At 44.2% G+C, this 22,111-nt stretch overlaps 1 protein-coding gene across 1 annotated transcript in view; it reads left to right on the top strand.

Annotated features, from left to right (window-relative positions):
* Window positions 1-1,349: 1,349 nt before the first annotated feature.
* Window positions 1,350-22,111, top strand: part of NPR3 (natriuretic peptide receptor 3) — a 40,494-nt gene continuing 19,732 nt past the window's right edge. The window contains exons 1-3 of the mRNA XM_027635071.1: window positions 1,350-2,055; window positions 6,621-6,743; window positions 11,333-11,499. Of these exons, the coding sequence (XP_027490872.1) occupies window positions 1,350-2,055; window positions 6,621-6,743; window positions 11,333-11,499 (996 nt within the window). The remainder of the gene's footprint in view (window positions 2,056-6,620; window positions 6,744-11,332; window positions 11,500-22,111) is intronic.

Genomic DNA, 22,111 nt, shown 5'->3' with positions numbered 1-22,111 from the left:
TTCGAACGCAAACCTGGCACTGTCTGAATAACCATAAAACATCAAACTGTGCAGCCCTGCTCCTGGCTTCGAGGATATGTGCTGTCACAGGGCACAGAAAACTCCACAGAGAGCCATCCTTCAGAATTTTGCTGTCAAAAAGGATCGGGTATTCCAAAGCCTCTTTCACAAAGCATTCTGCACATTTCACGTTACTTTATTCCAGAAAAGGCGTGCCCATTTTAAATGGACGCTAACCAAATCTTAAGCACAGCAGCTTTATGGTCAGTGAGTACAGCTGAACAGGGATGCCCTTCTGACCAGGCAGTGTTGTCACAAGAATTCAAAAAGTTTTTTTCCCAAGAAAATAGCCTCAGAACAGGACTTATCTCCTTCACTGGAGGTAACCTCTGCTGCTTGGGGCATGAAATTGTGTCTCTCAGACACAGCAGGAAGTGACAAAAAACGGCATCTGGACCTTCTTGGTGCAGGGGTCTCTGAAAGACCCCAGAGGGACACAGGCAGGGGTCACATATCCAGTGCCAACTTCCTCATCGGGTTATCCCGTGCACGGGCATCTTTCTAGGCGAGGAGATGGGAGCAGGACAGCCGTGCCTGTGCCTTGCTCCTGAGCCCTTCAGGCTGGTGCCTTGCTTCAGAGCCCATCAGCAACCCCTGGTGCTCATGCTGCAACCCCTCCTTCCCCAAATGCCCCAGCCCTGCGGCGCACCGACCCCTGAGCCCTCGGGGTGGCTCAAGCGCTTTTCTTATGCAGCTTAAGCACGCTGGAGCAACCCCAAAAAACTATGAAAGTGCAACGGGATCATTTTACTCCCCGGCCCCAGTTGCGGGGGACTCGCTTGGCAGGGGGGGCAGGGAGCCGAGCAGGAAGGTACACGAATTACACACACATCAGTGTCAGATGCGTGCGATAAGGACACCCCCCGCCCGCCCGCGGAGGTGTGCGGGGCGGGGGGGGCCGCCGGAGAGAGGGGGCGGGCGGGAGGGAGCGCCCGGTCCGGCTCCTCCCTGCGCACAAACCCGGCCGCGCCGCGCTGGGTGTGCGGAGACGCCGTCGCCGCTCCCGCGCTACTTAAGCGGGGAGGGCGCAGTCCGGCAGCCCCGCGGGGGGATCCGGCGAGGGGCGAGCAGTCATAGTAATAGTCGTCTGTCTCTAAGAGAACGAGAAAAGCACAGCCGAGATGCTCCGTCCGTGACCCGCAGGCGGGGAAAGGGGTGGGGGGGCCAGGTTGTGAGTCCGCCAAACACCTGAGAAATAAAGCACGACTGAACAATTTTCGAGGCGGGCGGGGGAAGTGGGGGGCGAAAAGTTTGCCGGAGCTCGGGCGTCTCTGGGAGGGGCGGGCGCGATGCCGCCCTGGCTGCTCGGCAGCCTCTGCTGCGTCCTGGCCGCGCGGGCGGCGCTGGGCGGCGGCTCCGCGGGCGCGGAGGAGGAGGAGGAGGAGAAGCTGATCCGGGTGCTGGTGCTGCTGCCGCAGGACGACGCCTACCTCTTCTCGCTGGGGCGGGTGCGCCCGGCCATCGAGTACGCGGTGCGGAGCCTGCGGGAGAGCGGCGCGGGTCTGCCGCCCGGCTACGCCTTCCAGCTCACCTACGAGGACTCGGCGTGCGGCAACCGCGCCCTGTTCAGCCTGGTGGACATGGTGGCCCTGCAGCGCCGCCGCCCCGACCTGCTGCTGGGGCCCGTGTGCGAGTACGCGGCGGCGCCGGTGGCGCGGCTGGCGGCGCACTGGGACGTGCCGATGCTGTCGGCGGGCGCGCTGGCCGCGGGCTTCGGCGCCAAGGCCGGCGAGTACTCGCACCTCACCCGCGTGGCCCCCGCCTACGCCAAAATGGGCGAGATGCTGCTGGCCCTCTTCCGCCACCACCAGTGGAACCGGGCCACGCTGCTCTACAGCGACAGCAACCCCGAGCGCAGCTGCTACTTCGCCATGGAGGGCGTCCATGTGGTCTTCCAGGAGGAAGCCTTCCACATGGCCGTGCACAGCTTCGACGAGACCAGCCGCCACCTCGACCTCGACGACGTCGTCCGCGCTCTCCAGACCGGCGAGAGGGGTGAGTGAGCGTCGGCGGAGCGCCCGGCTTGGCTCCTCGGTTAAGGCTGGGACAGTGGGAACCCCTGGGGGGGAAGGACCTGCGGGATTGGGGGAGTCATGGTCCGTCCGCGCCTCTGGGGAAACTCGCTGCGGTGCTGTGGCGGCATCCCCGGGTCGGGCATCCCCCCGCAGATGACAATTAGCAGCCCGGAGTGAGAGCTCTGCCCGCAGAGGTTCATTAGAGCTTTGAGGGAGAGCGGAGAGGGCGGCTTGCCCTCGGGGACCGCGATAGGAGAGTTTTGTGGCATAGTAGGAAATCTGCTTTCTGCTGACGGTCTGGTTTACTCAAAATTGCCCAAATCTACAGGGTTGCAAATGTGTTGCTTATTCTCTGACATTTCTGCAATGACTCTGTAAGTTCAAAGACTAAGCAAAGATGTTTTCTTCTCACCCCACTGCGTCATGTAGCGGGAGCTATTTTCACTCTCCTGCCATTGGACGCCCCTTCGAGTACCTTATAAATAACAAATGCGTTTAGGTGAGGGGGTCATTTCAGGGGGTGGGTGCGTGGGAATCACTTGAGCGCGTCCTGTGTTATTGCCACCAACTGTTAGCAAAACAGCATGGAGATAAATGGCTTGTAAAACGTCTTGGACAGTCACCCCTGGGCTGGATGAACTGACTTTGCATCATGAAACAGTAAAACAAAGTGCTTTGTAACGTGCAGTTTTGTATTTTAGATGTATTTTAAAGTGAGATCTTGCCAAACAATGTGTGGGTATATGGGCTTATGAGAAAGATGTTTTCTGTTAGAGGGTTTTACCAGACACAGGCTTCCCCATTAACTTATTGCAAAAGAAAAGATGTATTCTGGGAGTGGACCACATGATAAATTTAAAGTACTTCAATATCTTCCAAAAGAGCCATAGATGTGCAAAGCCCTTTGTGTAATTGTTACATATCTTTGTTTTAGAGTGTTGAAATAGCATCAGAATTGGACGGATAAAGATCATGCGTTGTGTGGTTGGCAGAACTGGTGTTCTGGTGCTGTAGGCTGAGGATGGAGCAGCCTTGCACTGCTAATGTTGCGCTGCTAGGAAATCCTTAACATGCAGGAGTGTGTGTGAGATAACTGAGGTCTAACAGCATATGGCTATTTAAATCTCTACTCACTATTCTATTCAGTAGGTGCTTAAAATAGAGCTTTCCTTGTAAGTATGATTCAGGGAAATACAATGAATGGAGAGAAAGAAGTGTGTCAGTGCTGAAGAAATTGCTGTATGGGGAAAGATGCTTGTCATGTGTGTAGCTTTCCTGATGAGAGGAGCATAGCAGTATACTTAGAGCAGGAAAAGACAAGTGCTTACTCCAACCCCGCTCTTCAGACCATGCTGACAGTCAGGAAAGAGAAGCTTGCTTTCAGTGTGATCTTAAATGCTTTGCTGAGGTGAGACCTTTGTTCTTGCACCATTCTGGAACTTGCAAATGACCAAACAGGAGTATTCCCCCCCCCCCCTTGTGCCCTGTGGGGTCACTCCCTTCGTCTCACCTCTTCATTTGTCATCTAGCTCATCCCACTACCGCAAAATGCTGCAGCCCTCCAGCTTCCACTTGTGCCTTTCTGACTTTAAAGACTGACTGCAGGACTCACTTGGCACATTCCTTTGGGACCTTTCAGGTTACCACAGTATTTTAAGTTGTGCATCGTGTGGATGCACTGTGTGCTTTAGCTGACCAGGTGAGGTCTTCATGTCTCCTGGGGACTCCTTGGAACTCCCTGTTGTGGCCAACAGGGCATTGTCCAAAGCGCTTTATAGAAATGTTTTTGTTTGATTGGTTCCCAGTTTTTGACAGCTCCTGTGTCACAGCTACTGTGACACTGTTGGGCTCTGACTCTGCACCATGTCATGTTTCCAGAGGTTGCTGCTGGCTAAGGTCGCACTCGAGTGGTCAGGCTTCCTTGACCTGCCTGAGTGGGAGTGGGCTTTCAAGCAGATACCTACTTGAAACTCTCCCAGAGCCGAGAAGGAAACTGCCCTACCAGCTGTCCTGTGGGGCCCGAGACAGGGGCTGACCCTATGGATTAGGCTGCTGCTGGCTGGGGGTTTGCACTGAGCTCTCAGCAGTCTGGGAGGAAGAGGCATACTCACCTCTGGGAGGAAGAGGCACCCCTCTTTACTGGGGACTGCCTGGTCAGTCCCTGGAGCCACTTGAAAAAACTGAAGTCTTAGAGCCACAACAAAATCATGAAAAATATGATAATAAAAGTTAGGCACTTGTCTTCAATTAATTTCATTAGTAGTTCAAGCTCCCTTACAGGCTCAGTTAGGTGCACTGCAGACTTGATGCTGTAGGCTCAGGTCACAAATGCAGGACTGTGCTTAAATGCATAAGCATGTAGTCCATGGGATATGTGTAGCAAAGGGAATGCTTACTCCTTTAGCTGGAACTAAACTCTAAAAATTTGCAGGACGAGTCAATAATCCTAGTCAATAAATTCAGCATGCTAGTATTAGAATTACTGTGGTCTGTGTGTATTATGCTGGAGGGAGAACATTTTGTGTATGTTTGCGCTTACATGTTTGTATGTACAGAATAGTATGGTACAGATGCAGATTAAATATAATTTGCGTTTTTTGAAGATCTTGAGAGGCATGTCTGCAGTTTATTTGCTTCAAAATCTTGAAATATGTAATCTTTGCTCTCCTGCTGGGTTAAAACCCCCATCCAAATAGTTAATATTACTTCCCTTGCATTCCTTTAGAGGCTTACAAAATATGATTTAATGTATTTTAAAGTAGTTCCCCACACACACTCTTTCTTTTATTCTTTTTGGTCAAAGTCTTTTATTGGTGTTGTGGGAATCTCTTTGATTCCATCTACAGATTACAATTTTATGATAGATGTGAATTACAAAGGCAAAGTCAAGGGAGAATTGAGAGGGCAGCAAGGAAATGTTTCAAAAGGAAATCTCTCACCTATACTGAAATTAGGAACAGTGAGACAAATTCGTTCCTGATGTGCATCTGGAAAAGATTTGGTCCAAATTTTATTGTAAGAATTTTTTTCTTCCTCTTTTCCTTCATGCTAATATACTTCACAATAGTCATGAAATATGTCTTGCTCTGTTGCTCTGGAAATTATTATATTACTTTGCTATAATCAGTAGGACAGAGCTATGCATGGTATAACTCTCCTGAAGCACAGGGATGTACTGAACGTGACTCACTCCGGCGGCACATCTGGAGGTTATGCCTGAGATGGCATCCAACCAGAAAAGCAATGGGAGAAGATTCATTGTGTGCGAAAAGATTTGGCCCGTTTGGCCTTTTCATTTCTTATAATAGAAAACACTTCTACCCAGAAGAGCTGAATGTGGTTTTGATTCATTTTTATTGTTGGGTTGAAAATATTTGCGTACATTATTGTAGCTTTTGAGTCCTGCCATGCGTGACGGCGTTCTTGGAAACGTGTGCGGAGTTGGTTTTGAATCATCATCCTAGCTGGATCTCTTATAACTGTTGTAGGATACATCCCCAATGTACACGCTGATGAAACACTTTCCTGCTCCCTGTGATGTCAGTAGCTTCTTACCTGTAGTCTTGTGAACCTGCATAGAAGTTTATAGTATAACATGCTCTGTGTGGGAGTTGTCTCCCTATTGCTGAAGACCTCACCTGAGTTTCTGCTTTCTCTTTGCAGAAGGAAGGGATAGCAAGGAGAGTGGTCCCCCTACCCAGCAGGTCTGGGGAGAGACCTGTCAACCACAGTCGTCACAGTGTGGATCAAGGTGCCCGTACAGAGCACACTTGTGGGCTTGTAGGTCCCATTGCAGCAGCAGGGCCTCTGCTTAGCTCTTGGTCAGTGATAAATGAAGCTCTGTGGTGTTTAATCTTGTACCCGGCTTTAATCTTGATGCTCAGAAACTGGCACTTAATTTTCCTATTTCTTAAGATTAAGCATCTCATCAAAGGTTGTTGCCTAGACTTATTGTTTGGTCTCTGGAGAGAAAGTCACATTCTGGAAAGATTCATACCACTAGCCCTGCTGCACAGGTGCACAGATGCTGCTCTTCCTTAAGTGCAGAGAAGCAACAAATTCTATATCTAAATATTAGATAGCTGAGGTGAAGGCCGTTGAATCTATGCCAGACTGTTCAATGGAATGGAAATTGAAATGGTAATGCCATGGTATCACCTTAATTCTCCATCTTCAGATTGTTTTATGTTCACTAAGAAGTAACAACAGAGGCTTCTGGTTGCAGTCTACTCTACAAATATATGCAGCTAAAGAAATTTGGAGCCAGAACTTATCACATCTTGCACAGGTACAAAACTAGATCACATAGAGGCTCTATTTAATTATCTTCTTCAGAGGAGACAAGGGAGGAGGAAGCCTCCCTGTGTTTGCTACCTGTCTTTTCAGCTGTTTGGGAAATCATCTTTGTTTGCTGTGTTGTCGTGTTTGTTGCAACACTGGGAGGACAGCTAAGGTCACTGTCTCTGGCAGTATTCATGCTTAACAGGCTGTTCCCTGAAGTTCTTGAACTGTTTCTTATCTGTGTTTCTCATTTTCTTCCACCAGTTGTAATCATGTGTGCCAGTGGTGACACTATCAGGAACATCATGTTGGCTGCTCATCGGCAAGGAATGACCAACGGGGACTACGCTTTCTTCAACATTGAACTCTTCAACAGCTCATCATATGGTAGTGTTTTTCTTGCCCAGGTGTATTGCAAAGTCTTTGTAAGCTTAGTAGTATTTCTAGATTTGTTAGCCTCAAAATACGCAGCACTGAGTCCCAGAAAACACCACTGTCTCTCCCTGTTGCTGCGGTTATCTTCCGCTTGGGCTGTGGCATTGCAGGAAGTAAAACAAACCTTGTGGCTGTAGTTGATACTGGGTGGGTCACAGCATAGCACAGGGCTTACTTTTTTTATTACTTTTCAGGGAATCAGCCCTAGGCAGAGACATTGGTTATGGTGTGGGTACCCCACTCAGCATTGTGCTCAGGTCTAGGTGACTTGCACTATCCCCACACTTGTGACTGCCAAATCTTGGGGCAGGAGTATTCCTGGCTGCCTAGTGACCTGTGGTCTAAGCAAATGGCTGGAAGGAGGCACTAATGACAGCCAGTGCTGTGGGCAGCTGCAGGCCTTGGGTCTCCAGAAATCGTCTCTGTGCTGGAGCGTCCACACATCTAATTTATTTCAGATTTTTTCAGAAACAGTATCTGCAAAAATATTCAACTGTGCTATGTTGAAGGGAAAGCACTAGATGGGACACAGGCAATCCAGATTTATTAAAGTGGATAAAAGTGACTGACTCCACCACTAAGTGAAAAGGATCATATTTGTCAAACTAAACCATGATTTCAGAATGTAAATTAAATATATTTTCTTTTTTAAATACACCTAATATGTCTGTATGCCATAGTATCAAATGTAACTGCGTGTTACAACAGTGCATGGCAGGGACTAAACCTGCTCTTAGGTGCTGCAGCTGTCTCAAATTCCAAGTAATATTGGAGCAACATGTTTGCCGAGTTCAAACATTAGATGGCTGAAGCTGGGGTAAGTTAGTGTCTTGAAACTAGGTCTTATTAAAGTGTCAACATGGCTTTTGAAGAGAGAAACTTCTTTTGCTTTCTTCAGAAAAAATATTTAAAAAATAATTTCCCCCCTGCAGATTGCTTTAATTAATCCAGTACAATAACAAATTATTTCAAATTAAAAATGAAGTGGGAGTTGAGAAGAAGTGAAAACTTCGAATTTTTTCTTTCTTTAAGCCTCAAAGGCTGATCAACAAGAACAAATAATTTCAAAAAAGGATAATATTTTTTAATTAATCAGTTAATCATAAATTAAGGCGTTTTGCATAAAATTTTTGTTACCCATCTACCACCACTGAGATTATTTCACTGTAACCGGTACTGTTTGACACACTGTATAATGAAGGTATGTAACTCCTGGAATTCAGAGATCTAGGTATGTACAGAAGTACAGATACTGCTACATGTCTAGGTTAGCTAAAGAGTGCCAAGTTTTGCCAGGTAATAAGGAAATTGCTCAAATAACTAAAAGGTAAAGTTGCAGAGGAGGATCATAGCCAGGGGTTAGCATCAAGGTTTGCTTGTTCAGTTGAGTGACTTTGGTGTGACTTTATCCCTGGGGACATAAACAAAGCTATTTGGCATTGCAGCTTTATTCAGGGCCAGAGCAAAAAGCTGAAGTTCTACCTGTATCAGCAGTCACAAAATCCTGGAGTTTTGGCCCTTGTGTTAGACTGCGGGAGTTCTGTGGGCTTGACTTTGCTAGAAACTACTGATCAAATACCTCTTCTGACTGCCAGCATTGACTCACGGTAGAAATGCATCAGAAGTGATTCACCTGGCCATAGGCGCAAGTCTGTGTGTGAGCTGGGCTGTCTTTGGAGAGAAGTAGGTACCTCTGGACAGCAATTCACCTCATCCTTAGATATCCACCGTGGCTCAGACGGATCCCTTACAAATGATGGTTTCCTTGCCTTGTCTGAAATGGGCTCAGAGTAACTACCTGGGAAGTAGTGATGTGGAGATTACAGCCGATGTGGGGTGAGTGTCCCCAGTGATGCAGCCCCAGGTAGATGGCACTTTGCCCAGCCAGGTACAGGGCAATGCTGGAATTCTGACATGCGACCTCCATGGGGGACAGTGGTAGGAGCAATTCCCATTTGCCCCACGGTTTGTGGGAGCCTCAGCACCACCCTCCTTTGCATCACAGGTACTCCTGTCTTCTTGTAGCTTTTCTAAGGGATTAATGAGAACTGGCTGTCTTCTGATGTAGTGTAGTTGGAATGTGGCATTTCCTGACATTTCTTTTAAACCAGTTTTTCTGTTTGTGGATGTGTTTCCCAGGAAATGACTGTGCATCAGAAGTTGACTTCCATGCAGACAGTAACTGCATATGAAAAGAAAGCATAAGAGAAGTCTAGAGAAATTCCCCCAAAGCTCATTGTTGCCAGTGCCCGGAGATAGTAGATTTTGTACTTTACAAAATCTAAGAGTGGGACTGATTGGGCAATTGGCATTGCCCTTATGTTCAGATGATTTTATTGCAGTTTGTTGTTACACTCTGTTCTGAATATTTTTAATTTTTCAGAAGAACAGGCATATTAAATGCCAAGGCTGCAATAATTGTACACAATTGAACTGTAACGAGATGACCCCCCACAAAGTAATCCATGAAGGAATTTAAATATGTAAATTATTCTAGGAACACTGTTATGCAAGTGTACTTTCCCCACTCTCGGTGTCAGGATTTTTAAAACGAAACATGTATAGTGTCCAGGACAGAAACTTACACTACCTTCTATATTTGCTTCTATAATCTTACACTTTTTAGCCATCCCATCTCCATTTGTAAATGCAAAGCCCTCCTTTCTGTAGTCTCTACTCTACTTGAATGTTGCACCTCTAAAATGCTGGTACCCAGCTGGGGCAGAAGCTTTTCGAGACTCCTGCAGGGCTTGTACTTCTCTTTTGGGAATGCAGCAAGATGTGCTAGCTTACAATTGCTGGAAGTGCATTTCTTTGTCTTGGAAAGCAGTAAGGAGGACAGGTGCAGGCACTGAAGGGAAGAGTGGCAAAACCAGACAGTGGGATGTTAGTTGCTCTCCTGTGTTTCCATTGGGTCTGATGAGTAGAGTTTTGGTGTAAGTTATTTTGGCTGGTTAAATTTTGTATGGGGAAAAAGTCCCTAAATGGAGGCATATGTATCTAGAACTTGTTCCTAATAAAGTGAAATCCCTTTAAAAAAAAAAAAAAAGAAAAGGAAAGAAATAGCCAAGTTCATAATATGTCCTGAGTAGTGCTGGGCTGTGATAAATAAGGCTTTCCTGGTGTGGAAAAGAGAAGGAAAGGAGCTTAGGTACTCCTGTGTTTCCTGTCTTGTGCTGGGAATGACAGGAGCTGCCCTGGAACCAAAAGCAGCAGGAGAAAAGACTTAACTTCCAGAAAAATGCAGGTCCTTTGCTCGTTCCCATGTGCTTTCTGAGGAAGTGAGCAATTCTCCAGTTAATTCCCAGCAGCAGTGCCAGGGTGCTGGGAGGACAAAATGTAAGTTCTGTTCACCTGCTTCAGGGCTATGACTTTGCTCTTGCAGTCATGTGATGCAGCTGGTAGTGCTGTGCGAGGAGCAACATGGTTTTGATGCCTGGATTTCATCTTCCTTAACATCTCCACTCCCAAATCACTTGCTTCTCTTGGTCCAAATGACACCATGGTCCTAAACCCAAGGAAAACCTCTCTCATTCCAGGTTCCCTTGTGCTTCCAGATCACCCTTGGGAGTTTAGCATTAGTCTTTGCCTTGGCTCATTTAGCCATAATGGGGATTATTGCTGCTGTTCGAACAATAAATTGTCTAGCTTTTAATTATTTGTAAACATTTAAAGGCACACTGCTTAGGGCTACCACTGTTCCCTCTAACCTTCTTTAGTTATCATTTACATTTGAGTTATCATTTATATTTTAGCTATAATTATTATTCACCTACTCCAGAACAATGTGAACCTTTCCACTGACATCCTGAAGCTTTGGATCAGGGTCTCAGGGCCTGCTGTGGCCAGTCTCTATTCTGCAGAAGGACTCCTCTGCTAATAAACAACTAGTCAGCTATCCTGCTTTTTAAAAATGTGGTTTTGTTACTGGTGGTCTGAGTTAAATTGTTCCCTTGCTGTGACACAAAACACGTGTAAATACAGCGTAGGCGCAGGATTCCATTTTGTTTCCAAATGTTCCTTTTCCTCTAAAAGCTGGGCTGGTATGGCAGCCACGGCACACATGGTTTTTTCCTTGACTGCACTGGGAGAGCTGCACCGTGTGCCTCCCATTCAGGGTGATGGTCATCATATTGACTTTACTGGTGCCTTTCTGACTGTCCAGGAATGTCGCTGGTGGAGTGTTGTGTAACAAAGTCTTGGTGCTTGAATCCTCACTCCCTTCTTCTAACTTAAATATCTCTGTGTTTGAGATCCAGCTTGTGCGTTTTGTTCCGAGATGTCTTCTCACATTCAGGCTTCACCCCACCCTTTGAAAATAATCAAATACAGCAAGGGAATAGTTGACCTTCAGTTTGCATGTTTACTTCCCACCTGCTCTCACTGCCTGGTTTTCTTTGCATCTGGAGAAGGTTCAATTTTCCCTTGTATTCTGCTATCTCCCCAAGGTGCACGAAAGGGGACTTTTGGGTGGAAAAAGGAAGGCAATCCTATAATGGTACCTAGTTTGGGGCAGGAAATATGCTTGTTTTCCTCTTTAGGAAATGGTTCTTGGAGAAGAGGAGACAAACATGACCTTGAAGCCAAGAAAGCATACTCGTACCTCCAGACCGTCACTCTGCTGAGGACCGTGAAGCCTGAGTTTGAGAAGTTTTCCCTGGAGGTGAAAAGTTCTGTTCAGAAGCAAGGTCTTCATGAGGATGACTATGTAAGTACTTGACGAGATCATGGCATCTTCAAAAACTTGCTCCTAATTAAAGCAAAAACATCAGTGAGATCTTCCCAAGACAGAGTCACCTGGGTTCAGTTGCAAAATCCTCCTGTTGCATATATAATTTTTTTTTTTTTGGTGGATAACGTAAATAGCAAGAACAGACTTGGTCTAGGTGCACTAGATCTGTACACCACTATCCATGACTAGTTGGCCTGTGCTCATTCCTTAGTTCATTAGCAGGAAGGCTGGGGAAAGGCAGGTTACCAGGTCTCTCACTTTACCATCAATTACTTGTCTTCTAACAGGCAAAGAACTATAGTCTTCTTTTTTATTTTCTCAGAATAATTATTTTTTTTTAGACTCAAATCTCAGAAAGGTACACTCTCAGCATTGTATCTGACGAAGTTATTCTTGGTGTGAGTGAGAAAAGGGGTCTTATTTTCCAACAAGGCATATTTAGGTAGTTGCTGTTTTTCATTTTGAACTGTCTAAAGTATCAGTAAAGTTCTTCCAAGTTGTTTTAGCCTTGGGGTATGCCCCTGTTGTCCAGAGATGGACGTGGGAAAGTTTTTTTTAATCTCTCAAAATGTAGGAGGAAAATGCCTTTGAAAATTGCTTTTGAGGTACTGCTAAGCTAGTTTGTTAGGCATTTTCGTAGAAAAGTCATCTATGAAGGCAAAAATGTATAGCACATACCTGTAAGGATTCCTTCATGCTGATACAAGTGCTTCCCAGACAGTCATCCTTCTCTGTGGTGCAGAGTAAACCTTCCAAATATACAGAAAAGAAGCTTGAAGAGAGTTTGGTAAGCCTTTAGCTGTAGGAAATGAGAGCAAGGAATTAATGCCTGAAACTCGTAAATCAACCCAAACCCTTCATTTTCCAAATCCCACTTAGGCACGTACCTCACATCTTTGCTTCAAACATTGTGTCCCTCACAGGTGGAGGCATCATCTTCAATTGCATTATGTTGTGTTAAAGAACCTTTCCTGCAGTTTTTTGTATAACTTAGGCTTTATATTTAAATATAAATATTTAAATAATATTTATTTAAATATTAAAATGCTAAACTTGAATCACGTCAGTAGTTTGTATTTTTCCTGTGATACTTTCAAAGTCTAGTCATAGTCTTTTGAAGGCATTTTTTTTTTTGGGTTAGTTAGCAATTTCAAGGTGCTACTCTCTAAAGAACCTGCTAAATGAGTTCGGAAGAAGGCATGGAACTGTAATTTGTGCTGTTCCTCCCTTTGCTCTCTATGTGCCCTTTAGCAGGTGATGCTTAGCAAGCAATGTACCTTGAATATGTGCTATGTGCCCTTGGTTATGATTGTTGAAAAATGTGATTTTGAATATTAAAGATCCATTCACCTGCAGTTTTGTGACTTTTTTAGTCTGGGCAGTGTGACATCTCCCCAGATCAGAAAAGCCTTGTACTGCTGAGAGCTCAGGATGCTGCCTGTGGGTAACTTGGTGCCAGGCGTGGGGATGCTTTGCTGTTCTGTAGGATAGGGACCCTCTGCAAACACTGTACAGTGTTGATTTGTGCTGAACAGATACAAAATACTCTGTTATGGTCAAGCAGAAGTGGATCTGTCAGAGAGCAAATTCCCCTGTGCCAGCATGGGGGAGATTTTGCAGGCTGATGTGCTTGTTGGGGAAATGCAACTGCACACCCACTGCCAGAAGTCCTCTTTTCTGATTCCTCACTCCATGGTCTGTCCTGGAAATGCTTCTGGCTGTCTGAGAGCAGCTGTGGGGAATGTCTCCCTACCATCTCATCCTTGAGCACCTTCTCCCTGGCTCTGAGGGCTTCCTCTCTCTATGTCCCATTTCCACCTGTGATGCAGAGTTTTTCGTATTGTTCCAAACACTCCTTCACACAAAAACATCAGCTTTTGCTAAGATTGGGCAGTTGCATGGGCCCCCTCCTGCTGCTGCTGCCTCTCCTGCTCCTCTTCCTCTTCTTCCTTTCCCACCTGGCTTTCTGCACTCTTCCCAGTCTGTTCTTGCTGGGACAGAGGGAGGATCTTGTGATCTCTGTACACGTACCACAGCTTCCTGCCATCTGAAACATCAATCCTTGATTCATAGGAAGCCTCAATAGTGGAGGCTGTAGGGATCTGGACTCTCAGTGGAGGAGCTACAGATCATGGCTATGGGGGAAGGAGGTTTGATTTGAAATGGAGAGCGTCCTGGATGCTTACCTTACATAGTTCTTAGCAGACCCTTCTCTACCTGCTTTCTCACAGCACTGCAATAATGGTAAAATAAAATGTCTTTATGAGAGTTAGTCTTGGGTTGAGTGTCTCAAAAGAACATCAACTGTGTTTCTCCATTAACAGCATGTGAATTTTAACTTTCTGGTTTGCTTTTCATAATTTATGGTGAATTATACATTTCCCCAGTTTGAACAGTGGGAAAGAGATGCTTCATATTCCCTTAACTGATTGTCCTGCTGCCCTGTTCAGAGAAAAAACGTTTTGGAGCAGCTTTCAGAATTTAAAAAAAAAATCCATTCTGAAAATTAATTGGGGGAAAAAAAAAAAAAAGCCAGACTGAAGGCCAATTCCTTCCTCTGTGAAAGATTTGTGGATAGTGGGCACCCATTAACAGTGCTTCATTGGCAACATGGTAAGAAAGTGCTTTGGGTGTGCATTAAGCAAGGCTGTGTCCTCCAAGGGAAGACTTGGAGGGAGAAGTCCTTGAGCTGAGTGGGTGGAAAGTGACAGTGATGGATTTTTCTCTGCTGGATTCTGCTCCTGAAAACAAAAACTATGCGGAAAGATAGTCAGTAGTTCAGTCCATCTCAAGTCCTATCTACGGGTGTTGAAATATAGTCCTCATTCTTTTCTGCAAGCTTTGTCCCAAGAGGATGAACTTAGGGAGGTTTGGATTTGAAGCATTCAGTGTTTCTGCTTTTCTGTGTGGATTTTTTCAGTGTCATGGGAAAGTGGGGCCCCAGGTCTGTGGTCTAAATTATCTCACAGTGACCCTAAGTCAAACAAAAGTCATTAGTGCTGCCATTTTGTCCTGGCTGCTTGCCAGTACTAATCCTAATGGCATTATTATCTAACAAAAAAGAATATCATAAAAATGGAAAATAAGCAGATGACAGAAGGAAAGATAAGGGAGACAGAAAGGGCAGAGTTCTAAAGCAGCAGCTGTCCCATTGCCAGATGCAGAACACATACGGCCCTTGGAGAAGTAACAGGTCAAAGAGTGTTGGCCGTCTCCATCTCCAGCTGTGAAATCACACAGAAAAGAGAAAAACGTGTTCGGGGTATGGCTTTCCCAGGTCAGAAGTTTCTGTGGTTTCTGCATGGGTGTTATCCTGTGGAAATAGAGAAGGTGGAGGAACTTGTGCCTTATGAATGAGCAGGAAAGTGTGGAAAAAGAAATTTCTTTGACTCTTCCAGGAATCTCTCTTCTGAGGGGAAAAAGCTTCTTTAAACGCCTTTTAACTAGACAGCATTGAAAATAAGAGAGGTTTTGAGAAAGCATCTCAGAAGTATTTGGGTAGGTTGTAGTTGCACAGGAGGGGGCTAAAAATGATGATGTTCCCTCTCTGTGATGTCCCATTGCAACATCCCATTGCAAACAGCTGTCTGAGACCACTAGCAAATACTATTAGTTTGGTTGTTCACCACTCTCTGAGTACTGTCGTGTTAATGCAACCCAAAGAACTGTGGGCTGAAGCCTTAAGTCTGCTCAGCCATTGTTTCAGCATTCAACAGTGTCATTATGTTTTTTCAAGAAGAATCCTGTAGTTTTGTGGAAAGCTTGACCTTTTTATTTTGTGCTTACCTGGAGAATGAATTCACTGATAAAATATCCAAAAAAAAAAGGAGGAATTTTTTCAAAAATCTGTTCAAATTTGGGGTTCATTAAGGACACTAGAACACTTTAATGCTTTTATTCCAATGACAGCAGTTTTATAGTGTTAATGCATTAACAAGACATTAACAGTAGTGTGTTCTGGTCTCTATAAACCAACTGAGATCCTTGGTTTAATTGCAAAATACAGGACAAGCTCTCCTTGCAGACCTGTAGCCTAGTTGAGCCAGACAGCAGTGGGAATTGCATGCAGTTACTTGAAGGAAGAATTTGAAACTGTCTCTAAATTGGTATGTGAATAACTCCCAATGCATACTGTAGTTAAAAATGTTTATGAATAAACAGTGTTTCAGTTAAAGTATATGCATAAGCCATTTTTATTAAATAATGCCAAACACTTAATGAATTGGCGGTAGGCTGCAGTTTGGAAGCTCTTAATGCACCTTCTGTTCCTGACTCAGGCCTAGGATTCAATAAATGCTTTTTTTATGTCCAACCCAGTATTCTGAGCTGGGATGATTTTACAGCCCAGGATATTTGCTCTTCTGAGGTTACAGACCACCCATGGCTTGTTTTTTCTTGTCCTTTAAAAACTGAAAATGTAACTAATCAAACAGATATTTCTGCTGTGTTAACTACACGACAGCATTGTTCATGAGGTAGAGCCATGGGTTTTATCCTACCCACAGCCTTTTTCACCCTGAAAATGAGCATCAGGAAGAGCAGACTGGAGCCTGATTTGCCAGTTCAGTTATCTCAGTGAAAGAACGAGCTACATAGATTAATTAGATCAGCAAAATGCTGCTACCTATTGGAAAGGGCAACTCTTTTATTTAACATTTTTAGCCCTCTGAAATGAGAAATGGTGCACTTAGGAGCAACTGTTCTAGCTCCAGCAGTTAACTACAAAAGCTACATGGGAGGTAGCTCATAAAGTTTATCATCTCATCCATAACATCCGTGCCAGACTTTTCTCTGTGTGTATTCCTTACGTCAGCCTTTTAATTAGGATTGCACACCAGCTAAGATAAAGTTGGGATAAGCGAGCAATTCAGTTGTGTCACTGAGATGCTGAAAATGTAACTTATTCAGTGGTGTCTGTCCCACTTCTCTTTTTTCAGGCACAGGCAGGCAAGATTAATGTCAAGCTTTTGTGTCTTCTGACTACATCAGGATGGGAGAGAGTTTTGAGGAGATTTAAGAAAAAAAAAGGGGAAAAAAACCCCTCGAACCCTGGCAGGGAATAATTTGTTCAAATGAATGGGTCTATTCAACTGCTGGAGTGCTTTGCTAATTGTGTTTGAAAGAATAAAAGCAAACCACAAGCTGCTTTCAGCAGCCGGAAAAAATGAGTTCACATGCCAGCTTATTAACAAGATGAATTCTATTAGGAAAACATAGTTAGGATTTTCACAACCAGCCCTTAACCCCTTGGAATTAATGAGAGTTTCTTCAATTTCTGTAAGAGCAGCATTGAACTCGAGACTGCTAAATTTGGTGCATACAACAGACACTTCTCTTTTTTCCTGAAGTTAATGCTTTCTCAGTGAAAGACTGGTGTCATCCACATCAGGGTCTCAGGCAAAATTGCAGTGTAATAGTATGTTATTTGCCATTAACAGATACCATAAAAGACAGTAAAAGAAATAAATTATTCTTCTTTCTTCCAGTGGATTTGTCTAGTTTTTTTAGCCTATCTAAGCATACTTTTTGAGGCTGTCTTAAGCCATGGAGGAGATAGTACAAAACTGTATGTATATCTGAAAATAGTAACATCTGAACTCTTTGGGTATGTAAAAGTTTAGAGCTGAACTTCATGTACATGTTGTATATTTTCCATAGCCCCATGTTTTTACTTGGGTTTCACAGATATTCACATTCCACTTTACTAAACAGACACTCAGACATTTATGAGTAAGGCATTCTCCCTTTGAAGTACTTGCTAGAAATACACCTTATTTTCCACTTTCAAAGTGTGAAAAATGTGTCTTCCTACAAAGTTCATAACCTGCTTCTGTTTTTAATGCCTCTCTATGCTGTTTGCATTGCTAATAATCCAAAGCTAATTTGTCCCATTGAGGCATCGTTTTTATGTAAAATCATAGGATTTTTGATGCTGATATTTAAATGGTCCTCAGGTTTGACTCTGAAATGTTTGAATGAAGGAAAAGGTAGACTGTGTCTTGTTTAGCATAAAATGATACTTAAAAGATGAAATACCTTTGCTAACTGACTTTCTAGCAGCCAATACCTTTGTTTATGACTCCTGTTCCCGGGTATCTTATGAAAAAAACCTCAGCTCAACAAAGCATGCAGAGAAGGTTTAGATGAGCCTGTCCTATGTCAGGATGCTGCTTCCAGTGGGCAGCTGGAAGTTTTTTTTTTTTGTGGGAGTGGTGCACTTGCAGGATGGCTGAGGGCATGCTCCAGCCTCAGTACCTTGGGTGCCGTGGATGGTTCACCTTACCTGTGCCAGTAACCTCACACTGTGGTAACACAAGTTGGGTTAAGAGTTCAGTGTTTGACTTCTGGCTGAGCCAAACAGTTTAAATGAGAGAGTTTGATTCTGCAAGAAGAAGGAGGGTGGCAGGGGTTGTAGGGAAGGAGACGTGCTTTGTTTTCTTCAGGGACATAAAAAAAGGACAGTTCTTCAAGGCCAGAAATGTGTATTCCTTGTTTGAGACCCTGAGAGCCAAGGGACATTGCCTCCACAGTGGCAGATCCCACATGGAGTTGATCCAGGGAAGCTTTCCTGAACTCATTTTTGATACAGTGAAAGTAATCCTGAATGAGGGTGGGGCAAGGTCTAACCTTGTGGTATTCAAATGACAAATCTTCTGAGAAACAGTATAGATGGCAATCAGTAACACCTGTGATCTCCTGCTGTGCCAGCGTGTTCATGTCTTATGGCTGAGTGCTCTGAGGTTAAGCAACCTGAAGGTAGCTCTGAGACAGACTCATTCTCCAGAGGGACAACTCTTTTTAACATGAGGGTATTGCCAGCCCCATGGGTGAGTCAAAGCACCCCAGTGCAGGAGTGTTGGCAGAGCAAAGGCAGGCAGCAGGGCTCGGGTGTGCTCCTGCGCTGTAAGAGATGAGTGTACCATGCTGCCAGCTCTGATGGATTGGTTTTTGGTTTTTTTCCAGGGGATATTTAGCAATTTGTCAAATGCAGAGGGGGTAATAATGTAGTTGGCCTGTGAGGATGGGCTGGGTGAATAAAGGCAGTGGTGTTTTTGTGCATGGAAGGAGGCGTAAGAACCCACTCACAACTTTTCTTCTCTCTTTCTTCATTAGCAAGAGAAGCCTGATACAAAAATCAAAAGGTCTAGCCCATTTTAAAAAGAACTAATATATCAAGGCGTATTCAAGAGACAAGGACTGTCTCTGTCCCAGAGCAAATGAATAAGAGGGGCATGAGAATGGGGCACAGGACAATGGGAGGAGGGAAGGTGGGGAGCTCTAGATGCCCTGCACTCTGTGGCTGGGAACAAGGTGGCATTCACTAGACAGGACAACATTTACATTTGATGGGACACGTATTTGTACAATGCATCCAGTTAGCCCATCAGCCTGCAGACTCTGCAATACCTTAGAAAGTAAAATCAAGCAGGATCTCAGGGATCAGTCAGTCAATAAGGAAGCAAGAAGCTAAGAGAGTGAGGTTTTAGTTTTTTTGGAGGGGCTGCAAATACTCAAATTTGGAGGTGTTAACTATCATCCCGCTGCTGAAGGGTGGGAGGACGTGTTTCAGATGTGTGGCTGGAACGTTACTGCCTGCTGATAGGTACACATAAATATCTTCTGACATAGCTGCTGCACCTATCCTTTCCCGTGCTAGTGCAAGTATGCCAGCAAAGGGGTAGTTAATCAGTCAGCTGAACACCTTTCGTCAGATATCCACTATCTGGAAGAAAATAACAAAGCCAAGTAATTAATTTTTAAACTATTTGGTATGGAAGCATGATTAATAGGAGCCTGAGGGTTTACATTAGTTCCATGCCATTAAAGTTTACAAGTTCATATGCCTATTTACCCTGGTATTTCATAAAAGGATCATTTGTCATGGCAACCTCAGCCTCAGGTGGGCTCTTCTGGCAAATTATTGACACTCAGCCCAGAGGTTCCCCAGGTCTTGGCACATCATAGGTTTTCCCCAGCACCTGGGTTTCAGCTCTAGGAGTGCCTACATCCCAGGATGCCCTGCAGAGAGGGCCAGGGAAGGGTGGAGTTCAGATTCCCTGAAAGCAGAGATTTGATCCTGAATTTCTCTCCTGCTAGCACAGTAGAAGTAGCCCCAGGGCTTTTAGATGAAAAAAGGACAGGGAACTTGAAAGGACTGATGCCCTGTGGGGTTTTTGTAAAGGCTTGACTGCATGTTCTTGCAGTGGGGAGCTGTTACCTGCCTATGTGAGAGTAGCAAGGTCACATCCATCCCTCATTCCTTACCTCCTCTGCTGGCAAGGGTGAGGTGGGATGCTGGTGCTTAGGAATCCTGATTTTGTGTGCCTAATTTTTGCCTGGTACTGAGTAAGGAGATTAGATGACTAATTCCAGTTCCAAGCATACTTTTGAACTTAGCCGTGCTTTTTTGGCTGTGCCTAAATCATTTGTGTTTAGCCAGCCCTTAAGACTGTATTTAAATCAAATGCTATGCTGGGTAGCCTTCGATAATCTGCTGCAAAGCAGAAATTAAATGGTCCTTTTCATCAGATGTGGTTTTTACCCCACTGAAGATTTCACCAACCCGCATGTGTAGCACAGGCAAATTGTTTTAATGCGTGGGTTGTCTCCACAGTGATACAATGATTTTTCTGAGTTTTGCCTGAGAACTGATGTAATCTGGAGCATTTTTAGTATGGAAAATAAAATATGTCTGTGATTTCCGTGGTTTGATGATAATCTTAGAAATCCAGAACCCAAAACAATTGCACATTGTACAAGGATAAACAATTAACAAAAAATGTCTTTCCTGTTTGTCCTCGCTCTGCATTTCTTAAACCAGTTTAACTTATTTTAGCAAGTGGAACTGATTTTTTCAGATGAGTGACTGTCATTCTGAAAAACTGAGATATGTTCCTACTTGAAAAACAATCTTGCTCACTGACATTAAAAACTTAATATGTAATGAAAAGACTTGGCTGGTAGTTTTTTGTTACTAGGTGTTTATCTGCAATTAATATGTCCCAACTTAAAGGCTAACTTAAAACGTAAGCATTCATTACAACTATATAACAGATTAACATCAGACTACCAATGGGAATCCTTAGAAAAATCTATTTAAAACAAGCATGTTGTAATTTCTGTGTGTTTATGTTCAGCTGAGAAGAGTAACTTCTTTAATATCTTTCATTTTTCACCACTATGACCATGTGTATGATTTCTGAACATAGTTTTGTAACTCATTGTGTGAATGACCACGTAGTTTGTTAGAAAGCAGGAAATTCTAAAAAAGGCAGCTATACCTTTTATGATTAAGATCCCTTAAGTATTTAGTCAGTCATAGTATACTGCTTTGTGCTAGACACTCTTTGCGTTAGTTGTTTATCTGGAATTAGAGATGTATTATGAATGTAGGGCATATCACATTAACTACAAGCACATATATTCTCTGATTCTATCCTTTTCCTTGATAGGTGACATGCAGCCCTTTAGGGCTAAATTACATAGGTGAATAGTATGTCTGTAAAGCATACATAAAGGAGAACCTCCCCTAAATGATCATTCTGTAGGTAGTTCACTTCTGGTACAAAACAGTGCCGCTCCTTGGATAAATCAGCTGTGCTCCTTTGAGGCTGATACTAAAGGTGCTACAGGAACCAAAACCACAGAGAGGTAAAATGGCTGGTAGCAGCTTGCAAAAGGAATCTTTGAACATGGTGGATAGAGCCAGAAATAAATCCCATGCAGGTTTTCAGAGGGGAAAATCTGGTCCCAGAGGAGCATCCTGTTCCTGGAGCAGAGCAGTTTTCAGCCCAACCTGCCCCTGCATTGGCCATGCTGTTGGAGGTCTGGAGAAGATCTGAGACGCAGTGATGTCAGGCTGTGGGTTGAGTCCAAAATTTGTGAAAATGAGTGACAGTAAGAGCCCCTTTATGTGGACAGACTGTGCATAAGGTTCTAATTCTGCTGAGGTGGCAATTCCTGTGTCTATGTTTAATAGAAGGAACTCATTTTGTCTCTATCTGGAAATTTCTGCCTGGCCTGTTGGCAGCAGGCACTGGGAGTTTAAAGCTATTTTCTAGATAACATAGGAGAGTGTTGGAAGCAATAAACAAACAAAGAATGGACAGCTTTCACAGGCAGTGGGATGGATGGGTTTCTCCATACCCTTGCATCTCAGTTGTTACTGTGCCCTGGTGTATTTTAGCTGACATTGCACAGCACAGCTACCCTGCAGCCTGGGACTGAATAGGTTTTTGCTTTAGTTCACCATTGAGACAACAGAGCAACTTGTGGCTGCCCCAGCTGGATGACCAGGAGTAAATCTAGCAGTTTTTCAAGAATGGGCTATTAGGAAAAACAAGGAAGAAACACTAAAGAATAAGGATTAGATACAAGACAGAGCTGGCTTTGTGGATAATTTTCTTCTCATAGCAAGAAAATAACCTTCACTGACAAAATCCCTTAACTCCATGAATTTGGCAGCCTTTTTTAAGTAAATCACAGATATTGGTTGTTAATATACTTTTCTTTTTGTTAATTCCTTCTTGTGGAATAAAATGCTTCTGGTCCACAACTGGCTTTAAAGTGGCTGAGAGTTTGTCACTAG

This window comes from Corapipo altera, unplaced genomic scaffold (genome assembly GCF_003945725.1).
Source record: "Corapipo altera isolate COAL_440 unplaced genomic scaffold, ASM394572v1 61411, whole genome shotgun sequence".
Taxonomy (NCBI): Eukaryota; Metazoa; Chordata; class Aves; order Passeriformes; family Pipridae; genus Corapipo; species Corapipo altera.
The sequence above is the reverse complement of the archived record's forward strand: the minus strand, read 5'-3'. Positions and strand labels throughout refer to the sequence as shown.